Source organism: Calidris pugnax, unplaced genomic scaffold (genome assembly GCF_001431845.1).
Source record: "Calidris pugnax isolate Ruff unplaced genomic scaffold, ASM143184v1 scaffold163, whole genome shotgun sequence".
In the NCBI taxonomy this organism is placed as follows: domain Eukaryota; kingdom Metazoa; phylum Chordata; class Aves; order Charadriiformes; family Scolopacidae; genus Calidris; species Calidris pugnax.
Window position 1 is genome coordinate 524360 of NW_015090899.1, and position 21991 is coordinate 546350.

The 21991-nt window shown below is 38.9% G+C and overlaps 1 protein-coding gene across 1 annotated transcript in view; it reads right to left on the reverse strand.

Moving 5' to 3' along the window:
• LOC106891813 (dystonin-like) overlaps window positions 1–21991 on the reverse strand; it is an 89875-nt gene that overhangs the window by 45013 nt on the left and 22871 nt on the right. Inside the window, exons 16-26 of the mRNA XM_014948587.1 lie at window positions 20178–20279; window positions 18827–19000; window positions 17861–18016; window positions 15320–15517; window positions 14689–14817; window positions 9782–9952; window positions 8291–8446; window positions 7852–8058; window positions 5977–6096; window positions 814–977; window positions 329–488 (exon numbers count right to left, since the gene is read on the reverse strand). Coding sequence (XP_014804073.1) covers window positions 329–488; window positions 814–977; window positions 5977–6096; window positions 7852–8058; window positions 8291–8446; window positions 9782–9952; window positions 14689–14817; window positions 15320–15517; window positions 17861–18016; window positions 18827–19000; window positions 20178–20279 — 1737 coding nt within the window. The remainder of the gene's footprint in view (window positions 1–328; window positions 489–813; window positions 978–5976; window positions 6097–7851; window positions 8059–8290; window positions 8447–9781; window positions 9953–14688; window positions 14818–15319; window positions 15518–17860; window positions 18017–18826; window positions 19001–20177; window positions 20280–21991) is intronic.

Here is a 21991-nt window from a genome sequence, read left to right on the forward strand (position 1 = left end):
AGATGATCTCTATGGTCCCTTCCAACTCTAAAAATTCAGTGAAATTCAGTGAAATTCATAAATGAACACTCATGATTTTTGACACGATACTCATAAATACACAGGATAGCAGCATTAAACAGAATATCTCAATGCTAACTGGTGTCAATGAGTCACTAAATGTTGTCTTCCACGTATGTTTTAAAACACTTTACGTTCTCGATGACATGTCTGTGTTACAGAACTATCCCATGTTTCTAAAAATTACAGAATAGCCAAGCAAAGGGAGCATCAAAATGCTACACTTGCGAGCAACCTAGTAATTAAAAAAGAATATTTTTGGAATTACTTTGTGATTGTCGATCAGGTTCATCACTAAATCACTGTCTCCATGTACTGGCTGATCTTCCGCCAGCTGAGGTTCAACTTTGTACAACCAGTCAATAAGAGCTTGCAGAGCATCAGTAAACTGTCCTGAAAATAACAGGGCTTCCTCCAGCTTATTTTGTCTGGGGAGAAAAAAACATTAACACATTCACACATAAAAATAAGCATGAATACACTTCAAGAAAACATTTTCAGCATAAAATCTTAACTAAGGGCTTTAAATCAGTGTTTCCCTTTTTAAATTGTGGGACCGTTCCTTCCCCAATCCCCCCCAGTCCTCTTTCATACCATCAGTAAAGCACACATTTCTAGTATTTTACTGCTTTGGCACTCTAAATTATCAAATAAGCTAGTCACTTTGGTTTTAATTTTACACAACAGAAGGCAAAAGAATTCTCCTAAGTCTTTTATCTTATCTGTTGAATAATTACATTGGTTTTCATTTACCTTTCCACTGATTTTCCACAAATTGTATCCCACTTGTCCCTTAGTTCACTCAGCATATTGTCAAGTTTCAAATTGTCATCAGCCAAGGTGGTTTTCAAGGAGCGTCCAGTCCTATTTGTGTTATCATACACCGAATGTTTAGCACCAAGAGATTTCTGGAACTCCTACACATATGGAAGAAAAAGAAAACACCCATATAGCATTACATGCTTACAGGCCACAATTAATTAATCTTCAATATGTTATTTGCAATGGAAATTGTAAGTGTTACTGCAAGAAAAATTTAAACCTACTGCAAAATTTCTAGTCTGCTAGGGCCACAGTGCACCTCAAATTATACGGGGCTTGACACTAGCAGAGTCCCTGCCTTTTGTCCTCTCTGGAAATGTAGCTCTATGTCTGCTGGAACAACTTCTGGAAAATCCTTCCTTCAGTGAGAGCAATGATTCCTGTCCCAGCATCATATTCCTAAGGTTCAGCAAGGAGATGCCTGGTCATCAGAAGAATGTGAAAGAACTGCTACTTCGGGACCCATGAACTGAGCAATCTCCACACTATATTTTTACATACAAAGATTTCAAGCCAGTGTAGAGCATCCCAAGGGCTACAAAGGTCATTCTGTTTTACCTCAGCATGGCCAAGCTGGGAAACCTCTGACCACAAGCATTTAACCCTCCTCAGATCGAAGCATGCTATAACTGGAAAGAATTGTATGCCAAAAGCTCACAAACCCAGGCACAAGAAGCAGCCAGTTGACATCCCAATAAGTCAGTTTGGGCTGGAACTCAGGATCCCAAGCAGGTTTCTGTGATCCAGGGACTTTGGAAGATGACAGTGACACAGCAGTTGCATCTGCCTGCCAGCTCTGCCAGCTCCTTCTGCCCAGGCTTTGCACAGGCAGAGAGGAGCCCACAGAAACACAGCTCAGCTGATACTGCAGGGGAGTCACCCGACTGACAGAGCAAATAATTAAATAAAGGAACACTGCCAAAAGACAAAAACCAGCACTGCACAGCAGCTTTTAAGTGGGAAGAATGCTTTGAGTGTTTTATTTCACACCTTCATGAACTGCTAGGAGTTAAAAATAAATCAGAAGTTTGCTTTAGGAAACTTACATACAGAATCAAATATTCTTTTTTTTCTTTTAGTCACAAAAAAATACTAGTAGGCCAAAAGAGTTTTTGCCCAGTGTTTGCTGAAACAGATTTTCATCTGGTTCTCAAGAGCAACGTTTGGCATCATCAAATCCAGCAAGGAAATGATTACCACTTCCAACTTGGAGCAATTCCTCGGGGCATGTAAAGATGGCAAAGATTCCTCATGGCCACACGTGTCCCTGCTCACCTCCCAACGGGCAAGCTGGTCCCACTCCCACTACCTGTGCCATGGTAGCTCACAACTCTTCCACCAACTTCCCCGTGTGTCCACACAATCATCTGTTCCTTTTAGATGTGAACGTGTGTCAGGGAGAGCTCGGGTGGAATGGAGGTATCTTGAAGAGGCAGGCATTGGGTTATGCCATGTGGACAACACGACAGCTTTACCTAGGGTGATTCAAGGTTCTCTTTTTAAAACTTGACTGGTATTTTGCACTGCACTGTCCTTACACTGGGGCTATTTCAGGATCCAGAGGGAACCGAGGATCAAAATTTATCAGAAAAAACAAGGCAGCATTTATTTTGTAATTGACCATTTCCTTACTTTCATTTTCCTCATATAACTATATATAACTATAACTACCTGAAGGGGGGGTGTAGAGAAGTGGGAGTTGGTCTCGTCTCCCAAATCATGGGAGATAGGACAAGGGGAAATGGCCTCAAGTTGCACCAGGGGAGGTTCAGATTGGATATTAGGAAAGATTTCTTCATGGAAAGGGTTATCCAGCATTGGAATGGGCTGCCCAGGGAAGTGGTTGAGGCACCATCCCTGGAGGTGTTCAAAAGATGGGCTGACATGGTCCTCAGGAATATGGTTTAGTGGTTTTTAGGTTTTTGTTTGTTTGTGGTTTTTTTGTTGTTGTTTTTTTATTGCTTATTTCTTATTTATTTTTTTGTCAGGGTTATGTTGATGGTAGGACTAGATGATCTTTAAGGTCCCTTCCAACCTAGACAATTCTATGATTCTATATAAAACAACAAGGAAACACATTTTAAGAAAGAATCAACAAAGAAACACATTTTAAGAAAGAATACAAACACCTTTGTCAAGCTAGAACTACAATAAAAATAATTTCCCAAGTAGAGGAACTTTTATAGAAGTTCCTTCAATACAATCAATGTGTCTGTGCTCTTTTCATTCGATGGGGTTTATTAACTACTTAACACTACATACACAGTGTTACTTGATTCGCATGAGAAAACAAAATCCTTTGTCAAGCTAGAACTACAATAAAAATAATTTCCCAAGTAGAGGAACTTTTATAGAAGTTCCTTCAATACAATCAATGTGTCTGTGCTCTTTTCATTCGATGGGGTTTATTAACTACTTAACACTACATACACAGTGTTACTTGATTCGCATGAGAAAACAAAATGGTATTGCTCCATAGAAGAATGATGCAGGAGAAACAGATATAACGGTGAACAAAGAGTTGCAGCCCATTCATTCTTTGAGGGACTACACACACTCCACAGTATCTACTTTCATTTGATTCCACAGAGGTGTAATTGAGATTGGATTTTCGTTTTAGCTGCCAGGAGCAGACAGGTAAGATGAACGAAATCTCAGTAATTAACTACCTCCCTCCCTTCAAAGGAAGATGGGAATGTACAGATAAAATTAGCCAGGTTCATATAAATGTACAGTGAGGAACATTCAGCATTAGCCCAGGAATGGATTGGGTGACCTAGTAAGGGTTTTTCCATTCCTGACTTCTAAAAATGAGAAAAAATTGCTGATAAACACACCATGAATAACCCCCGAAAGTCCCTGGCAACACACTAGATATGAGAAAACATATTATCTTGGCTTTTCTCTTTCAGGGCCTTTTTTTTTTGGCAGTAAAAACTGGCAAGGAGCGAGTCCAAATTATTGCTTACAGCACAGAGAGAGCACACATTCAGTTCAGATAGCAAAATCGTTAACTAAATGGAGCAAGGAAACCTTCAAGGCTGGACACAAAAGACAAAGACAGACACGGGGGGTATATGTGGGAGTGGAAGGAAAAGACTCAAAATACAAGGAAGGACATTGCAGCGTTGGGAGGTTTGACAGCTCATTAAAAAACAATTGAGTTGATTTCTTGGGGGGGTTGTTTGAAGTTTAAAGTCACAAAGTTCACAGAACTCCCTCACTCACACACATTCATCTTTTTCCTCCAAATTGCCAGTTTCAATCCTAACGTCCCTGTACCACATTCCAGCCCACTTCTTAATGAGAAATGAGATTGGAGCAACTCAAGTAGCTATTCTCTGCGGGCATTTTATATGAAAAGAAGCTGAAGAAAAGATATGTTTGAGAGAAGCGACGAGGCTGCCAATCCATGCGAGGAAGCTTGGGCTCATAAAACAACTGCTGTAGGTAGAAAGAACAAATGCGATTACCAAGTTTAAGATTTCAGAAGAGGGGAGGAGAATAAAAGTAGAGTCAAACCTCAGGGCTCAAAAGCAAAGTCACAACGTGTTGACCGTACTCATGAGGAGTTTGAACTTCATAGAAAGAAAAGAGGGAAGTGGAAGGATTGAACGATTGATGGCATCAGAGAAGACAAGAAAGACTATCTTAACAGAAAGGTGTTTAATTTTTTTTTTTTTAAATTCCTACTGCTGACTTCAAATTCTGGCAACAGCAGCAATGCCAGAACAAACTGAAATTGCAGAGTTAGCATAACAGAATGTTAGTGTAGGTTTTATCTACAGCAAACATAGGTAAAACTACTTTTCCTTGACCAATCGCCAACTCTCCCATATTAAAGGAGAATTTTGTTTATCAACCAGGAAAACACTTAGGTCATCACATAAACTGAGCCATGATAAAAAAGTAAAGCAGACTGATGCAGTAACCAATCATTAATATATATTGCAAAACTTCTCAGAGGTAAAAGCAATCATCAGAAGCTACTTTGGGAGGGGCAAATTAGATATGCAAACCCTTGGGGATATTATGCAGAATATAAAAATAGGAGTAAATGGAGATCAATAAGATTGACTTGAAAAGTAGACATATGTCAAAATGTAGAAAAATATATGATCTTTCAATACTCTTTCTCTGACAAAACTGTTCCAAGGTAAGTCTTGAGAGACAGTCCGTCTCTGAAGATTCTACCACTCACCCACTTGATCCCCAGCAATATATTATTCTAGGCTCAAAAGGAAAAATGAAGTAAAGACTTCTTCCATCCATCCTTTTACTCTGTGTGTGATGGAACTACAGAGCTCTTACATTATGATTATTTGAAAAGCCAGGTCAATTAGGGAGATTTTTACATTTTCCCTCACAGCAGCTGTGTTTGTGGAAAGCTAGTCCTGGAATTTTGAATCCCATGAAGAGAAAGAACCTTTGCTATTAGTGGTGTCATTGTACTTTCTAGAGGATTTAATTAATGTTTCCACTTCACATAAAAAGCAACTGCCAATCAAAATACAAGACTATTTTTCAGTTTTGAGGTGGTCCCGTAGCACTAAAAGGAAAATCCCAACCCAATTAACCAGATGGTAAAATTGTGGTTTTAAGGACTCAAAAAAGCCTGCAATATCCAGTGATCTGCTGGACGGTCGCACTCAAAGAGTTGTGTTCAACGGCTCAATGTCCAAGTGGAGACCAGTGACAAGTGGAGTGGCCTTCCTCAGGGTACTGAGGAACTGGTACTGAGACCAGTGTGGTTCAACATCTTTGCTGGCAGCATGGGCAGTGGGATTGAGAGAACCCTCAGCAAGTTTGCCACCACCACCAAGCTGTGTGATACAGTCAACACACTGGAGGGAAGGGATGCCATCCAGAGGGAGAGGCTTGAGAGGTTCAACTAGACTTCATAGTCAGGATAAGTGCAAAAAAACCTGTGGACTTTTTTTTCCACTCCTCACTCGCAGCACACCACCATTAAATTTAAAGCTAATATGCACTCCATGGTAATGAGTCCACAAATCTACTTCTTTTGCTGATGGAATGGTGATAGACTTACAAAGTGCCCAATGAGATATAAGTATTTCATCACTCATGACTCACCTTATGCTGCGCGAGCTGCATCTTTATTTTGTCAGGTTCATTTGCAATTTCAAGATCTGAGTCCAAAGCTTTCTCTGACTCTTCCAGCCATTCCATAAGTTTGTGCCAGGCTTCATGGAACTGCAAGAAAATGAGATTTGCACGGATTCTGAAATTCACTGATTCATAGAATAGTTTGAAAACACTAAACCCAACTCATTCTCTACAGGCCAAACAAGTACCCTGCAGACTTTGAAAATATTTGGTGAACTTCTGCTCCCTGGTCTCTCAAACAGGGATGTGCCCACTGGACTTAGCCTCCCTTGTCCCACGTGAATTAGCAACCTTTTATGTCCATCTGCAGACTTTGAAAATATTTGGTGAGCTTTTGCTCCCTGGTCTCTCAAACAGGGACTTGCTCAATCATGTGCCCACTGGACTTAGCCTCCCTTCTCCCACGTGAATTAGCAACCTTTTATGTCCATGATCTGCCCACACATTATGCATCTTTCCAAGACATATTGGTAACTTCTGTTGATGTGCTGGGCATTCAGATTCCTGCATTTGCTATTCATTACTAAAAATGTAGCGAGAATGGGGTTTAGCTATTGCCTATATGGCACAACAGCAGTAAATCACTGGGGAAAACTCCCATCTGGATGACTGCTCAAGATTTTCTTTGGGACACTCACAAATGCTCTCATTACCTCAAATGCTATCTTAACGGGCAAGGAACAGATTCTTGATCTTCCTTCCTGTCTCAACAAAGAGAGTGCTTCAGGAAAGGAAGCAGGGAAAGACCAAAAATTCAACCAGCTTTCACAAAGCAGCATCCCTTTGGGATTCCATTTTTCTAAGCTGGCTGATTCTCCCTCTGCATCTCTTTTGAAAATTCTTCTTGCCTGGGCTGCCTACACATGAAAAGAAATAGTTCAGAAACTCCTTAAGGCTCCTGGCCCCTGTTGTTCAGGGCCGTGGGTCAGGCCTTGACACCAGTACCCTTCTGTACTCCTTCCCTGTTCTGCATAGATAGTTGTCGTCCTAAATTAACAACTTACTGTATTCAGCATTGCTGTATCTGTGAGTGCACAAGAGAAACTGCTGGAAAATAAATAACATTTGATTGGCTTATGGGCTAATTTATTGCTCAGAGAAGTTTCTACTCTATAAGCTGAGTGGTAGTGAAGATGGGAATACGTTCGGCTGTGAACATGATAAAATCTTGAAAGGTCATGTTCATTTGAATAAATAGATGCTAGAACGTCCTATTGACATTGAAACAGGTTACATTCCTCTCATGTATTTTGCATCTTATCATTTATTTTCCTCAGAGAGGGAAACATGAATCTAGGGAAAAAAGCCATGAGAGCTTCCTGGTGAGGAAACCCGTGGAAAAAAGCCTCCAGGTTTTTAAGGAAATAAACGGAGGCACCTTACCACACAGAAGATACTGGTCTAGTAACTAACATAAGAGATTGAAGAAGTGATGAGGCTTAATCTGGGCACAATGTAAACTCAAGGAGAAAATACTAAAGGAATACTCCCACAGATTATTGAAAGGCATTCAAAAACATTCTTTAGAATAGAAGGGTTGACTGTGAAGCTGCTTTTTGAGGACGGTCGATATATACATGTGGAAGCCATACTGTAACTTTCTTCTTTCAGACTATCCTGTATTGCAGACAGAAGTCACTGCTTGGGTTGAAAATGATGCTTTCACCTCACAAATGAAGTGCTTTATGATTGAATCACAGAAATTGCTCCACTAACTCAACGGTGTCTGTTACGCTAAACGCGGATTTACTTGAAAGTGCTTTAAAGCACCATATTCTTCAAGAGTCTGGATGTAATTACAGTTAAGTTCAAAGAGTTGTACAACAGCTGTTGTCCGATTACCTTTTTGGCTCTCTTCCTTGCATCATCCAAAGCTCTTTCCCTTTCAGCTAAGCGTTGAACTACTTTTTCCCATCGACTCTGTGCAATAATCAGCTGATTCTTAATAAGGACAACATCCTGTTTCTGGCTGAAATATTTCAAATGGGTTCCAGTTTTGTCCAGCTCTATGATCTGCTCTCGATGAGAATTCACTTCTGTGGCAAAAACCTTGGAAAAAAGAGAGAAAATTACTCCAAATAGTACATTGCTCAAGCACTGGGTAAACACTAAAAAAACCCCAGTCTGATAAAGAATGATGTAGTGAGAAAGACTATAAAATGCAATTCTAAAACAAATTAAATGTTTCTCTGAGTGCCAGCGTTACAGGGTTCATTTGGACATTGTTAAAGTATCTCCACAGAGTGGGAGAAAAACATTACACATCTGTTTCTTTACATACCTTGTGTTCATCAATTTGAAACAAGACAGTATCCAAGATAAGACTTGGCTGAGAAGCTGCGGTCAGAGTTTGCTCAGCCTGAGTAAGCCAATTGCCGAAATCTTCAAGTGAGTTGTGGAACTCCATTGCTAAATTGAGGGCTTCTTCCAGTTTGGTCTGTAAAGATACGTCATACTTTAATAGCAGTTGATATTGTGCAGGGGCTTCAGCCAAGTAAACCATTTTAGTTCATGAAGTAAACCATTTTAGTTTAGCATTTTAAAACACATTTCTAACTCAAAGTTTCTGAGTTTTCAAGTAACAGCCTACATTTGAGCGTATTAAAGGAGATGGATAGAAGAGTAACAGTAAAATTATGAATGATAGATGAGTAGAAAATACAGCACCCTAGTATCGAGAGAAAATTTTCCACATTAGAACATCACATCATCTGCTACTTAATCCTAATGGGACATGTGGATTTATCCATTTCAATACAGAACCAGTAAAATCACAGAAATCTAAGGTGGCAGTGCAGTTCGACAAGCCTCTAAGAGCTCATCTAATTTATTCTCTTGTACTAAACAAAGAACAAGTTTGCCTAGACCACCTCTTTTTAATAAAGCCCGATTGTCACCTTGGTTGCCTCATCTGAGACTGCTGTTGGGTACAGAATTTTTGTTGATTATACGACAGCAGTCAGATTTTCAAACTCAGGCTCAGATTTTCAGGCTCAGCTGTCCCAGCTGAGCACTCCAACCTTACAGCTTCCTGAAAGCACGTGCTCATGTTGGGCATTAATTAGTTGGACATTCTTACATTATACAGTTACCTTAACAGAAACCAACATTCTTACTTGAAAATATAACTCAGTTATTAGTGAAATATTTGTGCTTTATACGTATCAGGGCTCTACAGAGAGTTGCTCTGTTTGGAATTATTGATATTCTTCATTGTTTGATTGAGGTAGAACAAATGGACTATACTTCGTGAAGGAATGAAAGCAAAATGAAATTAATAATAAGAAAACGTATGTTGTGTATCAGTGGAATCATTGATCTACGTTAGAACAGAAGGTAGTCACTTGAAGAAAGTGGCAGAAGGCCAAGTGCTTGGGAATTTAAAGAAAAAAAATGGATAAAAGCTAGGAAAATTAATGCGGCAATTCTGTACTGAGAAGGAGATAAACTAGAATGATCAAATAATTTTATTCACTCTCTCATGTCTATGATTACTGTAATAAAAACCAGAAAAGCCCTTGTCCTACCAAATGAGCATTATCAGTATCAGTTAACACATTTCTATAGAACAGGCTTGTGCTGCTCTCAGCTATCCTCTCTTCAACTATGGATAATCAACTTCTTGAATCCTATTTACTTTCTAAACATACCAATGAATTCTGCATAACTGTCTCTACGATAGATTTTAAATCTAAAAGATCAAGCAAGGATGTGTGCATAAACATCCTTAAATACATGATTTGCACTTCTATTTTTATGTAAAAACACATACTTTTCTTTCACTGAGCTTTGTTTGTACTGATTCCCATTTTTCTTTTAAGTTATTTATGTCCTGCTCAACGTTTGTTTCGGCAGACTCTGGGCATCTTGCAAGCATCTGCTGGCCTTTCTGCATTAGACACTTATATGTCTCTTCTTTGGCTTCAAAGGCAGCACAAAGTTCCTAAATAAAGAAAGCACACACACACAAAAAAAATTCAGGTAGAAATTCAATACTCTTTACAAAACCAGTATAATATTTATTCCTCCTGCAACATTTACCGGGTACGATTAAGACTAATAAAGGAAACACGTGCAATTAATAAAAAGCCAAATGAGCAAAGGAAGGGCCCAATTCTTCAGGAAATGAGAACCTGTATTGTCTGTCAGATGTTTTCTCTGAGATCCAGTGCTTGGCAAAGAAAGTACTATGGACTCACTGCACAAGATTTGCTACAACTTGGTTGGTTTAAAGTCCATCTGTAGCTGAAATACAAAAAGCCCCAGCATTATACAGTGTGCTGAAAGCCCAGACCTAACCCATACACCTTCAAAAGTTGGTGGGACAACTTGGGAGGGCCGCTTTGGTGTACACCTTCTCTTTTGTCTGTATCTTCCTTCACTTGCCAGGCGAGAGCCTTTAGACATTTTAGACACACAAAGAAAGCAGGAAGAATAATGGTAACAACTGTTTTACCTGCTAACTATTCTACTAATGCTTCTCATTGAACCTTGTTAAAGATGAGGTGGCAATCAAAAGTGCATGTTACTCAAAAGTGCATGTTTGTAACACACCATCCAAAATGTACCAATGAAGTTGCTGCAAGCTCCCAAATGAGGGACATCTTCCAGGAGATTAGAATGCTTTGGTGTACACCTTCTCTTTTGTTTTGTCTGTATCTTCCTTCACTTGCCAGGTGAGAGCCTTTAGACATTTTAGACACACAAAGAAAGCAGGAAGAATAATGGTAAGAACTGTTTTACCTGCTAACTATTCTACTAATGCTTCTCATTGAACCTTGTTAAAGATGAGGTGGCAATCAAAAGTGCATGTTACTCAAAAGTGCATGTTTGTAACACACCATCCAAAATGTACCAATGAAGTTGCTGCAAGCTCCCAAATGAGGGACATCTTCCAGGAGATTAGAACTAAGTAGCTTGCAAATCAGAGGAAAATAACTTTTTCCTCTGATTCCCAGGACAAGAGCCAAAACTCAACATTTTCTTTGGGCTAAGAGATACTGTACACAGGGTTGTGCCCAACCGCTGAGGAGAGCAAAGCAGGAAGGAGGTTCAACCACGAGCTGTAAGATTTCACAGAATCACAGAATCTTCTAGGTTGGAAGGGACCCATCCAAAATGTACCAATGAAGTTGCTGCAAGCTCCCAAATGAGGGACATCTTCCAGGAGATTAGAACTAAGTAGCTTGTAAATCAGAGGAAAAGAACTTTTTCCTCTGATTGCCTGGACAAGAGCCAAAACTCAATGTTTTCTTTGGGCTAAGAGATACTGTACACAGGGTTGTGCCCAACCGCCGAGGAGAGCAAAGCAGGAAGGAGGTTCAACCACGAGCTGTAAGATTTCACAGAATCACAGAATCTTCTAGGTTGGAAGGGACCTTAAAGATCATCTTGTCCAACCGTCAACCTAACTGACAAAAATAGACACCCGCACAACAAACAAGAAGCATCATCACTAAACCATACCTCCCAGCACTACATCAACCCGTCTTTTTAACAGGACAGAAAGCTTCCTTGTTTACTTTCTGAGGACTATGAAAAGTGGTGTCACCTAGACTGCTTCTTCCTTTGCTCCCAACCTCCCTACAATATTTCTAGTTTTCATAACTCCCCAGGGCACCTTTACTGAAGCAGAAGAACCCCCAGAAGTAACGACAGGAGACACGGCACGGCAGGAGAGACCCCAGACACTGAGGCTGAGCTCAGTCGATTTAACAATATAAAAATCACTGTTTATAAAATTCTTATTTTGCTGAATCACAGAATCACAGAATCTTCTAGGTTGGAAGGGACCTTAAAGATCATCTTGTCCAACCGTCAACCTAACTGACAAAAATAGACACCCACACAACAAACAAGGAGCATCCCCATCACTAAACCATACCTCCCAGCACTACATCAACCTGTCTTTTTAACAGGACAGAAAGCTTCCTTGCTTCCTTTCTGAGGACTATGAAAAGTGGTGTCACCTAGACTGCTTCCTCCTTTGCTCCCAACCTCCCTACAATATTTCTGGTTTCCATAACTCCCCAGGGCACCTTCACTGAAGCAGAAGAACCCCCAGAAGTAACCACAGGAGACACAGCACAGCAGGAGAGACCCCAGACACTGAGGCTGAGCTCAGTCGAAGGCAGGGGTTCATCACTGTATTTAAATCTGCACTGGTCACACTCTTAAGAGGGTAGAAGCAATTAAAGTTATTTTAAAGGAGACACTGACAAAAACAATTCTCTTAAGAAAAGCAGAAGAATTGTCTGGGCAGCACTGGATCAGCCAAAGAGACCTCTTTTCAAGCCCCTTCCCTGCTGGTGTCCTGTAACGTCTCTTCATATCTTTTGTTTTCCTGGAGTTGCCGTAGCTGGAAATGCTGCCCAGTCTCAACTCCATTTTGAACTGATTACGGTTAAGGGCTTTTTTTTATTCATATCTGTAGAAACTTATACTCCAGAAGATGGTTCATAACATTCTTTCCAATGAGAAACAGATCAAAATACAGCGCAAAACTTTATTCTTCGGTTTCACGTCACAAATTAACATGGCCACAAGAACGATCAGGGGGTTGGAGCACCTCTGCTACGCTCAGTCAAAGGCAGGGGTTCATCACCGTATTTAAACCTGCACTGGTCACACTCTTAAGAGGGTAGAAGCAATTGAAGTTATTTTAAAGGAGGCACTGAGAAAAACGATTCTCTTAAGAAAAGCAGAGGAATTGTTTGGGCAGCACTGGATCAGCCAAAGAGACCTCTTTTTAAGCCCCTTCCCTGCTGGTGTCCTGTCACGTCTCTTCATATCTTTTGTTTTCCTGGAGTTGCCGTAGCTGGAAATGCTGCCCAGTCTCAACTCCATTTTGAACTGATTATGGTTGAGGGCTTTTTTTATCCATATCTGTAGAAACTTATACTCAAGAAGATGGTTCATCACATTCTTTCCAATGAGAAACAAATCAAAATACAGCGCAAAACTTTATTCTTTGGTTTCAGGTCACAAATTAACATGGTTTGTATCACTTAGGGGCAACTTTGAATTTAGAACGTATGATAAATTGTACTCAACAGGACAAGAGGCCTCAACATTTCAAGGAATTCACAAATAGCTGCCCAGATTCATTCAGGTTTAACTAAACTGAAATCAAGTCCTAATTTTTAAGGGTTCTATACATTAAAGGATAACCAGTCAACGCCTGCAGTGTATGATGGCCCAGAGCATAGCAACAACCTGTTAAAATGTACACGTATAGTTAGGAAATTATTATATATATAGACTACATATAACTGGGGGCATCTGTTAAAATGTACATGTATAGTTAGGAAATTATTATATATATATAGACTACATATAACTGGGGGCATACTCACATTTGTTCCAATTATAATATTATATTCAGTTTAAAGATTCTTTAACTATCAATCCGTAAATGCACTAAGTATAGAAAATGCCTTGTTGATTCGCATAGCAAGAGAATGGACCAAAGAAAACCCTGACACTTTCCAGGGGAAATTTTTTGGTCTTGATCTGACTTTAAACAGAAAAAGCTCCATTGACTCCCATGGAATTGGGATTATGCTCCACTCTCACAGGAAATAAAAAAAAAAAAAAAGGCTTTCTTTTTACCTCTTTTTTTCCCTAAGACAAAAAGAGAAGGGTTGGGTGTGTGTGTGGTTCAAAACTGTAAGGTTATCTCTGTGTTTTGTCCTAGTTTCCTGTCACAACTAATTTTAAAACTGTAAATTATTTTCCTTCTCAAAAATAGTTACTAGTAAATTTTGGAGGAAAAAAAAAGAAAAAAAAAAAGTGCCTCACATTGGTGGGCAATGACCTTTGTCACCATTCCAAAATAAAATCTGATTTTTAAAGCTATGACAAGGCAGTGTTCTAATGGAAATCACGTCAGGCATATTCGAGTTCAAGGACAGTTCAGCAAATATAACTCTTACATCTGAGCCAGGAGGTCAGGAGCTCAGATCACTGGGCTTGGGGTTATATCCTGGCCTAACAGCACACCATGATTTTATATAAATGGGTCACTATGAACCTCCTTCCTTTGAGGTAAAATATTAAGTTAAAGTGTCATCTTTTTAAGGTCTGTGGTTCTACAGGGGGGGAGAAATTCATAGAATGTTTCTTTTAAAGAAAGGAAAGGAATGAAGGGAATAATTCAGGCATCCTGATCATCTTGCCACTTCTAATTAAAGCAGAGTCTCTATCTGAGCCAGTAGTCCTTATTACATCTGTGCTAATGATGATTTTCATGTCAGCTTTGGTTAGATAAAGAATCAAGTCTCTTAATTCAAGATTCAATGAATGTGGATTGCTAATAGATTAATTTTCCTATCTTAGAAAAAGCATAAATGTAGTTATGAGGACAGAAGGGAAAAGACAACTAGGAACCACTGATAAAATCTGTAAATGCTTCTCTGTTTTTCTTTCTGAGGACAAGGATGCAAAAGTTATTTTATTTCTGTCTCATCACTATTAATGGTTCAGTTTTGGGCGTCTCCCAAATGACTACTTTTCCTACATTGAAAATAACAAGTGTTGTTTTGAAGGCTATGAAGTTTTTTTAAGACACTGTACAGACATTGTGATATATAGAACATGCACTGTATTTACCATAAACACTCTTGAAAGATAGTTAGTCCCAAAATGTAATTTGCAAAGCATTCTAATACTGATACTTACCATATGGGTATTAAGCTGCTTTCTTGCTGTTTCTGGTACGCCTCCAACAGGTTTGGATGCCAACAGCTGACGTTCGGTGTCTGTCAGCCATTGCTGCATATCTTCAACTTCACCATGGAAACCTTGGGCCTAAATTATACCAGATCATTTTATGAGTTTGCTTGGATGTTGTTCTCCGTTCTACTCCTAGCTCAGATGCAGAACTACACTGGCAACGGATTTCATCAGATATTTACAATAACCAAAGGAAACGAAAGAGAGAAAAAACCAAAAGGAAAACACCAACCCCAAATTTAAACTAGCTCAATTCAATCCAAATGATAAAAACAAAACCCAAAACCTATGGAAATCTTGAAAGCAGGCTAAATGAGCAACTGTGAGATCAATGTTTTCCTTGAATAATATACCCATACAGAAATATGTAGGCCAAAAAGCTGAAGTCTTGATTCAGCACTATAAAAGACAGCGGCCAGCTGTGGAAGACACAGCTGGATTCAAACTTTCTCCAAATTCAGGAGTGTCTGCATTATGGTTTTGATTTAGGCCAAACTTCTAATGCATGTATCTATGTATTTCATGTAAAAAGACACTTTTTCTGAGTTATCTCTTTATTTAATCATTTCCTGTTCACCTGGATCAAGGCACTGTCCAGCTGCTGCTTCCTTTGTTCTGTTTTTTCCAACACGTTTTTCCAGCGCTGATTCAGAAGTTTCAACTTGCTCCGTAAATTACTTGCTTCTTCAACAGCACTTGATTCAATCAGGTCATTTCCTGCTTTCTTAACTGCTTCCACTGTAGACTGATGAGCTAAAACATCATTTTGTAGCACCTACAATTGTAACACAGGATATACGTCGGGCAACCTTGGTAAATTACTGAATGAAGGCAACTACAAATGACTGAGCTAGTTCTAATCTAGTGGCAAGGCAATAGTTTAACATCAGCACGGGTAGCAGCAATTAAAGCTAATAATTAAGGTCTCTTCAATCAAAAGCAATAACAGACCATCCTGTCCAAATGCTATATTTTGGTTTTATACCTTAGAAAAAATAATATATTCTTCCTAAATGCATATATTTCTCTCTGAAATTGGTACTGTTAGTAAAGAATTCTGTCTTCACTTTCCTTAATATACTACATACTTTTCTTTAATAGGATTTTTCTTTGGTTTTGAGGGTAAGGTGTCAAAACAGTATTATGTATGTAGTGCCAAATGCTTGTGGAACAGTAGCCCGAGAGAGCAGAGAGAGGAATAATACCATATGCCTGCTGGGCCATACAACCTGACTGCTGTGGCACCTTTTCATGCATTTCAGGTCTGCAGCTCATTTCACCTTGTGTCAGGCTACCAGGACACTTCAGCTGTGCTAAAAGCTAGGGAATGATTGCCATACTAATACCAAAAAGATCTCCTCCATCTGGTTGAAAAGTTGTTATCACCAACCATAGTAAAAGTGTAAAATGCAAAAAGTGCTTTTGGGAAAAGGATGCCGTTTTCAGAAATATTAAATAAATAAATAAATAAATAATGCTTAAGAATACCAGAAATAAAGAATTGAGAGTATGTAAAATAGTTAGGAAGAGAATGGTAAGCCCCATCTAAGAAATTCATACTTATGACTGCTGTCTTCCTTGGGGTCTCGTTCAAACTCACCTCCCTCAAAACACTAGCACATTGGAAAAATAAAAAGCTAAATACAAAGGAACTTTAAAATAAACTATATAGAGCAGCAAGTCACAAGTAGCCCTTGTATACAAAACCAGCATCACATTTGCTTTCATTCTTCTAAGCTAAGCATGGGAAGGTATCCCTTATTTTATTTTCCAAAAAGGGACATCCACAGAAGCAGATGCATCTTTTCCCTTCCTTCCTGCTGAGGCTCACTAAGGACAAGGTTTATTCTTTCCAAAGTTATTCCAGAGGTGGATGTTTTTCCAGGCTACCACAGGATGCACTACTGTGTGAACTTTCTAACCTACAAGCTCAGTTGTATGAAAAGGAAGCACATTTGCTCATGTGTTTGCTGAACCCCTTCAGCACCGAAGGTAGGCGAAGTCAGGAACGATGTCTGGATGCTGCTTCAGAGTAAAACACTTCCGCTCGATAAGAATATAAAAGGTTCATGGAGTGGAAGCTGCATTTGTAATTTTTTCCTTTTTTTTTTTTTTTAAGGGCCTGTTTCCAACAGTAGTTGCACAGGGCACAGAGATATTTCACTCTGCTCAGGTTCCTACTGACCATGCAAAAGGCCTTAGAAGCTGCACTGCTGCACTACCACAAACAATGAAAATGCCTTAATTATCTGTGTACTGTCAATTTCAACCTATTCTCTCTAAATCCAAAATGGACTCTGAATACTTTTCACATCATACACAGGGCAAAAATTTAAACGGCAGATTTAAAGGAATTATGAGAGGATTTATGAGGCTGGTTTGAAACCTTCAGGCCTAGAAACAACACACCGTCACCAACAGCGCATCGAGCCACACAAAGAGGCAGAGAAGTTCTCTTGCTCCTGGGAGATACTCTTCAAAATAAAGACACAATGGAAGCACTCTTCCATTCATCCAAAGTCACAACAATCAGTAAAAATACTAAAAAAGAAAAGCATTAAAAAATAAACCCTAAATGGTATGTAATGAGAAAAAAGATGGGGGTGTGGATAGCCCTAAAGTTTGCTGAGATTTTCAGAGAGGCATTTTTCATGTTGGTTGGACCCAACTGAGATACAATTCTGCAGAATTCAAAAGAACAAATTACTATTTTCTGAGAAGGAAGAAACAAGAAAGAAACACATGTAATGGTCACATACATTTTGTGAGACCTGGCTTAAACAGAACTAATCAAGGTGTTTATTGCTTCACAGAGAGTAGGAAGTTCAGTAACTTCTGAGTTCCCTGGGTCAAATTAAGGTGAATAAAAGTGAATATTAGGGTGAGCTGCTGCTCTGTTTGGCTAAAAGCTATGCCACTTGTGTGGCATATGCAAGGAAGGAAGGAAGGAATATGGAGCAGGAAAGATATTAGTTATTCCAAGCCTACATTTCAGTTAAATCTGCATCTTGAAAATCTCTCGAGAATTACTTATCGAGCGCTAAGTTTTACTACAAGGCTCAGCACTAAGATAAACATCAAAAGAACATTTCAGTTAATACTCATTATAATTACATACATGATGTTTGGCAAGTTCAATTTCAATAGCCTTGGGGTCTCCACCCACAGGTTTCTGTTCATTCAGCAAGTCTTCTGTATGCGTCAGCCACGTCAGTAACTCATCCAGGGCGTGCTGGAACTGCCCCAAGGCTAACAAGGCACCTTCCAGCTTGTGCTATAGTAAAAACAAAATCAACAATCAAATGGTTCCACAATGCTGGTGAATTGGCTTCTATTACCATTAGTCACCATAATCCAGAGCGGAGTCTATGCATATGATATCATAAAACCCAGGGAGAAACTGTTATCCAACACAAGCAACTGCTTTGGAGTTAGAGCTGAGTTGGCAATTCCGTGTAAAGCCTTACGCGCCAGGCTTACATTCCTCACCTTCAAACACCCCCTGTAACCACAGCAGAATTAAGTCTGACAGTTCCCTCATCAGAGATATGACAGCAGTTTTTTATCCCATAAAACATAATTTCAATATAAACGCAATTTGGTGCATGATCTTTAAACCCTTTTCTTTGTTGTGAAACGATTCAATTTAGAAAAAAAATGCACTTCAAATCACCGCATCTTTAGATCTCTCTTTCACTTTGATGATTTAAGGAAAGAGCACTGAAACAGTTAAGGATTAAGTTGTGTCTTTTTTTTTTTTCACAGTGCTCAGTGCAGCAGCTAATATTACTTTTACACATACAAACACGTTTTCAACTGCTACTTAAGATGTCATCAAGTAATCAAAATGAAATAATAAAGATTTGACATGGCACTGCTGACAGAGGAAGTGACAAAGAATACTGCTAAGGGTTTAAAAGCCATAAAAAGCAACTGAATAAATTATAAAATTCAAATTATACATAGTTCCGGAATTTCCAAACCAAAAGGAATGTGTAAATTGATACAAACATTATACATAATAAAAAACTTTTCTAAAAAAATCTAAGTCATGAATAAAGCCCCCACCTTCAAGTATATTTACCTGTCTATTTATAATTTTTTCTTCTAGGCTGTCCCACAGTAGTTTGAGCTCTGAGAGAGGGTCCTGAACTGTGTGTTTGTCACTCTCCTCTGTCACCTTCTTCAGCAATAGTTCTGCCTGGTGGTTCAGTCTTTCCATTTCTATCTGCTGCTGGTAAGCCTCTGTCTTAAATTGCTATGGTAAATAGAAAAAGCACACATATAAACCCCTCACAAGTAATGACCTTCTTGAGCACACCACAGTACAGCAATATTTACAATACTAACGCATCGCTGTTGACTTTCATAAATTTGGGGGGTTGTCATCCAGGGTTAGAATGGTTGTGAGACACAGATAATCTAGACAGCCCCAGATAACTGAAAATATTCAACAGTGTCTTAATATTCTAGCAGACATTGCAAACCGTGACCAGAGAATGATAAAGATGCCTAATAGGGAAGTATCCTCCAAAGATCTCCCTGGTCTATAAAAGAGACAAAACATATCTTTAGTCACTTCTAGCTCTTGTGCTTGTGATAATACAATGCTTCAAACTTCCAACAGAATTGTTTTTCAAGACCTGAAAGCACGTTTTCTTTAGTAGAACACCCTCTATTGTACACACAACTGGGTCAGCAGCCTGAATACAACTCGCATATGTGTGTTCTCCAGAGCTATGTAAGATTATGGGTCAGTTGAGGCTACGTCATAAAACAGGTAAGATTAAACAACCTGCCCACAGCCAAAAAAAGTACAAGTGAGCAACGAAACTAAGGACATTACCTAATCATTATACATTTTTTTTTATATCTAGCATAACAGCATACCAACGACAAGAGCGTACTCAAGTCACAGATCCATAAAGACAGGTTTCTGAAGGTCTAAGTATCAAATTTTGATCTTCATCTTACTAATGTACTGGGAATGTTTGAGCATTTAGATAAATACTAATGTACTGATCTGTTGGAGCATTTAGATAAAGCCTATAATTGCAGAAGTGAAGCTCTGGAGGCACATCTTTCAGAGCCTCAAGGAAGCTGTTCACGGCAGGAACCAGAACACGTGAAAGTCACAGCAAAAGAACCCTTTACATAACAACCTCACAGCCTTTGAAAGAGAAGGAATGCTATTACAAGTTATTTCTTGGCTATCAGAACACCTTCACAAAATAAAATGTAGTCTCACTAAAATTTGGAATAGATTTTAAAGTGAAAAGTTTGCAAAGAAATGTTATCTGAATTTTTCCTATAGATTCTTTTTGACTAGAAATTGAAAATTGCTTTTGACTCTTGAAAAATACACAAAAATACTAAACAACACAGAAAAATGCAGACAGATGAAAATATAAATGAAATAAATTGCTAGTTCATACCTTAAGTTCCTCAGTTTGCTGCTTCACTGTCTCCAGATCTGTTCCAACGGGGGACATAGATGCCAACTTGATGCCAGCAATGTCTACCCAGTCAAATATTGCCTGAATATCACAGCATGAAATTGAAACGTGAGCAGAGAAATAGTGTCATATTTCCAAGTTGCATTAAGTAAAATGCCAGATTTTTTTTTTTTACTCCAGAGAACAATATCGCTGTGCTTTTTGAAATAAAACAGCTTTCTTCAGTGGAACCTAGGGTTTTTTTGCAATACAAGGGATGAAGTATTAACTAAAATATTCCATGTAATGGTTATGAGAATGTACATGCTGCAAGACTGAACTTCTATCAGCAGTAATATTCTGCCAGTACTACTCATGCTGACTACTTTTACTCTACTTGAGTAAAATCAGCAATTTTTATGAATACCCTGAAAGGTAAATACAAGACAAGCTCCGTTCTGTAGCCCTTTGGACCAAAGATGGAAGGCAGTAGCTGAATAACACGCTTTAAATGATGACTACAAAAAAAACCTTCTTTTGAAGGATAATGTTATCTATGTAAGGAATATGGAACACGACCCATTCAGTACATTATTAGATAGTGATGGGCAATAACTGAGCTTGGTTGAATCTCCTTAGGGTAATGCAGCTGCAACTTGGAAAAAAAACAAATGAAATTTCCCCAGTTCTGAGGCTCTGTGGGTATGCACTTCTTTTGCTCCTGATACAATGCAGAACGATCTCAAGAATACTCCACTTAAAGACTGAGAACACCTATATCAATTGGGGTAATTACATAAGGGGAAAAATACCTCTGTGAGGCCTTTTTCCTCCTGCCTGTTACCTGTGATTCATTACAGAGAAAGGCTCCTTGAGAAAAAGAGAACTACCCCCCCAACAAGCTCAACAGGACGAGGCAGCTGCAGCTAACAATCTGCCCATGAGACTTTTCATATTGTCTATTGAAATGAGGGTAAGAAGGCATTTAAATACAGTTCTTTTACAAAGCACCCAGCCTGTAGGATGTACAATGTACAGCCACAGGAAACACAAAGCACTTAAACCCATGGCAATGTTCCTCATGTAACCCTACAGGTGGACCTCTGAGCAGGATGAAAATAAGAGAACTTGGAGAAAAACACATAGTGAAGGTGCACTGGAGAACAAGTCGTCGCATTATTATTATTAAGGTGTGTTCTGCTGCTTGATCTGCACTGAACACACAGGCAACCACCCTCAGTGTCACGTGAAACTCTATTTTAAAAGATTTATTGAACCAAAAAAGACCATAATTCCACTGAGTAAAAAGATAGTTTTGCAAAATCTGTCCATCAAAACTTTTCAAATGTTTCAATCTTCTAGCCATTCACGGACAAAAGCCACAAGGCCTGTCACTCAGCCAAAACTTTTAAAGAATATGCAAAAAAAAAAAATTAGTAATACAGCACATATAGAAAAAAGTTATCTTAAAAAAACTGCTGGAAAATTTACCTATAGATTTTAAAAATGAATCATCTTCTGAAGTACTGTGATTGGATAAATCATACTAAGGATTAGAATAACAGTCCAGTATATATATTCTTAGTATAATTGTGTGAAGAATTAGTGTAATGGTCCAGTAACATTATGTTAGTGGTCTTTGATTAAAATACTCAAATATTTGACTTAGAAAAAGAGGTGGAATACAACTGAAGCTCTTTCCCTGTCCTCCACTCAAAGCAAACAGCAGGAAGTTGAGTCTATGGATCTGTATTCTGCTCCTTTCAGGTCACATAAACATGTCACAACTTCAATGCACCTGTCGTGTGAAGTAC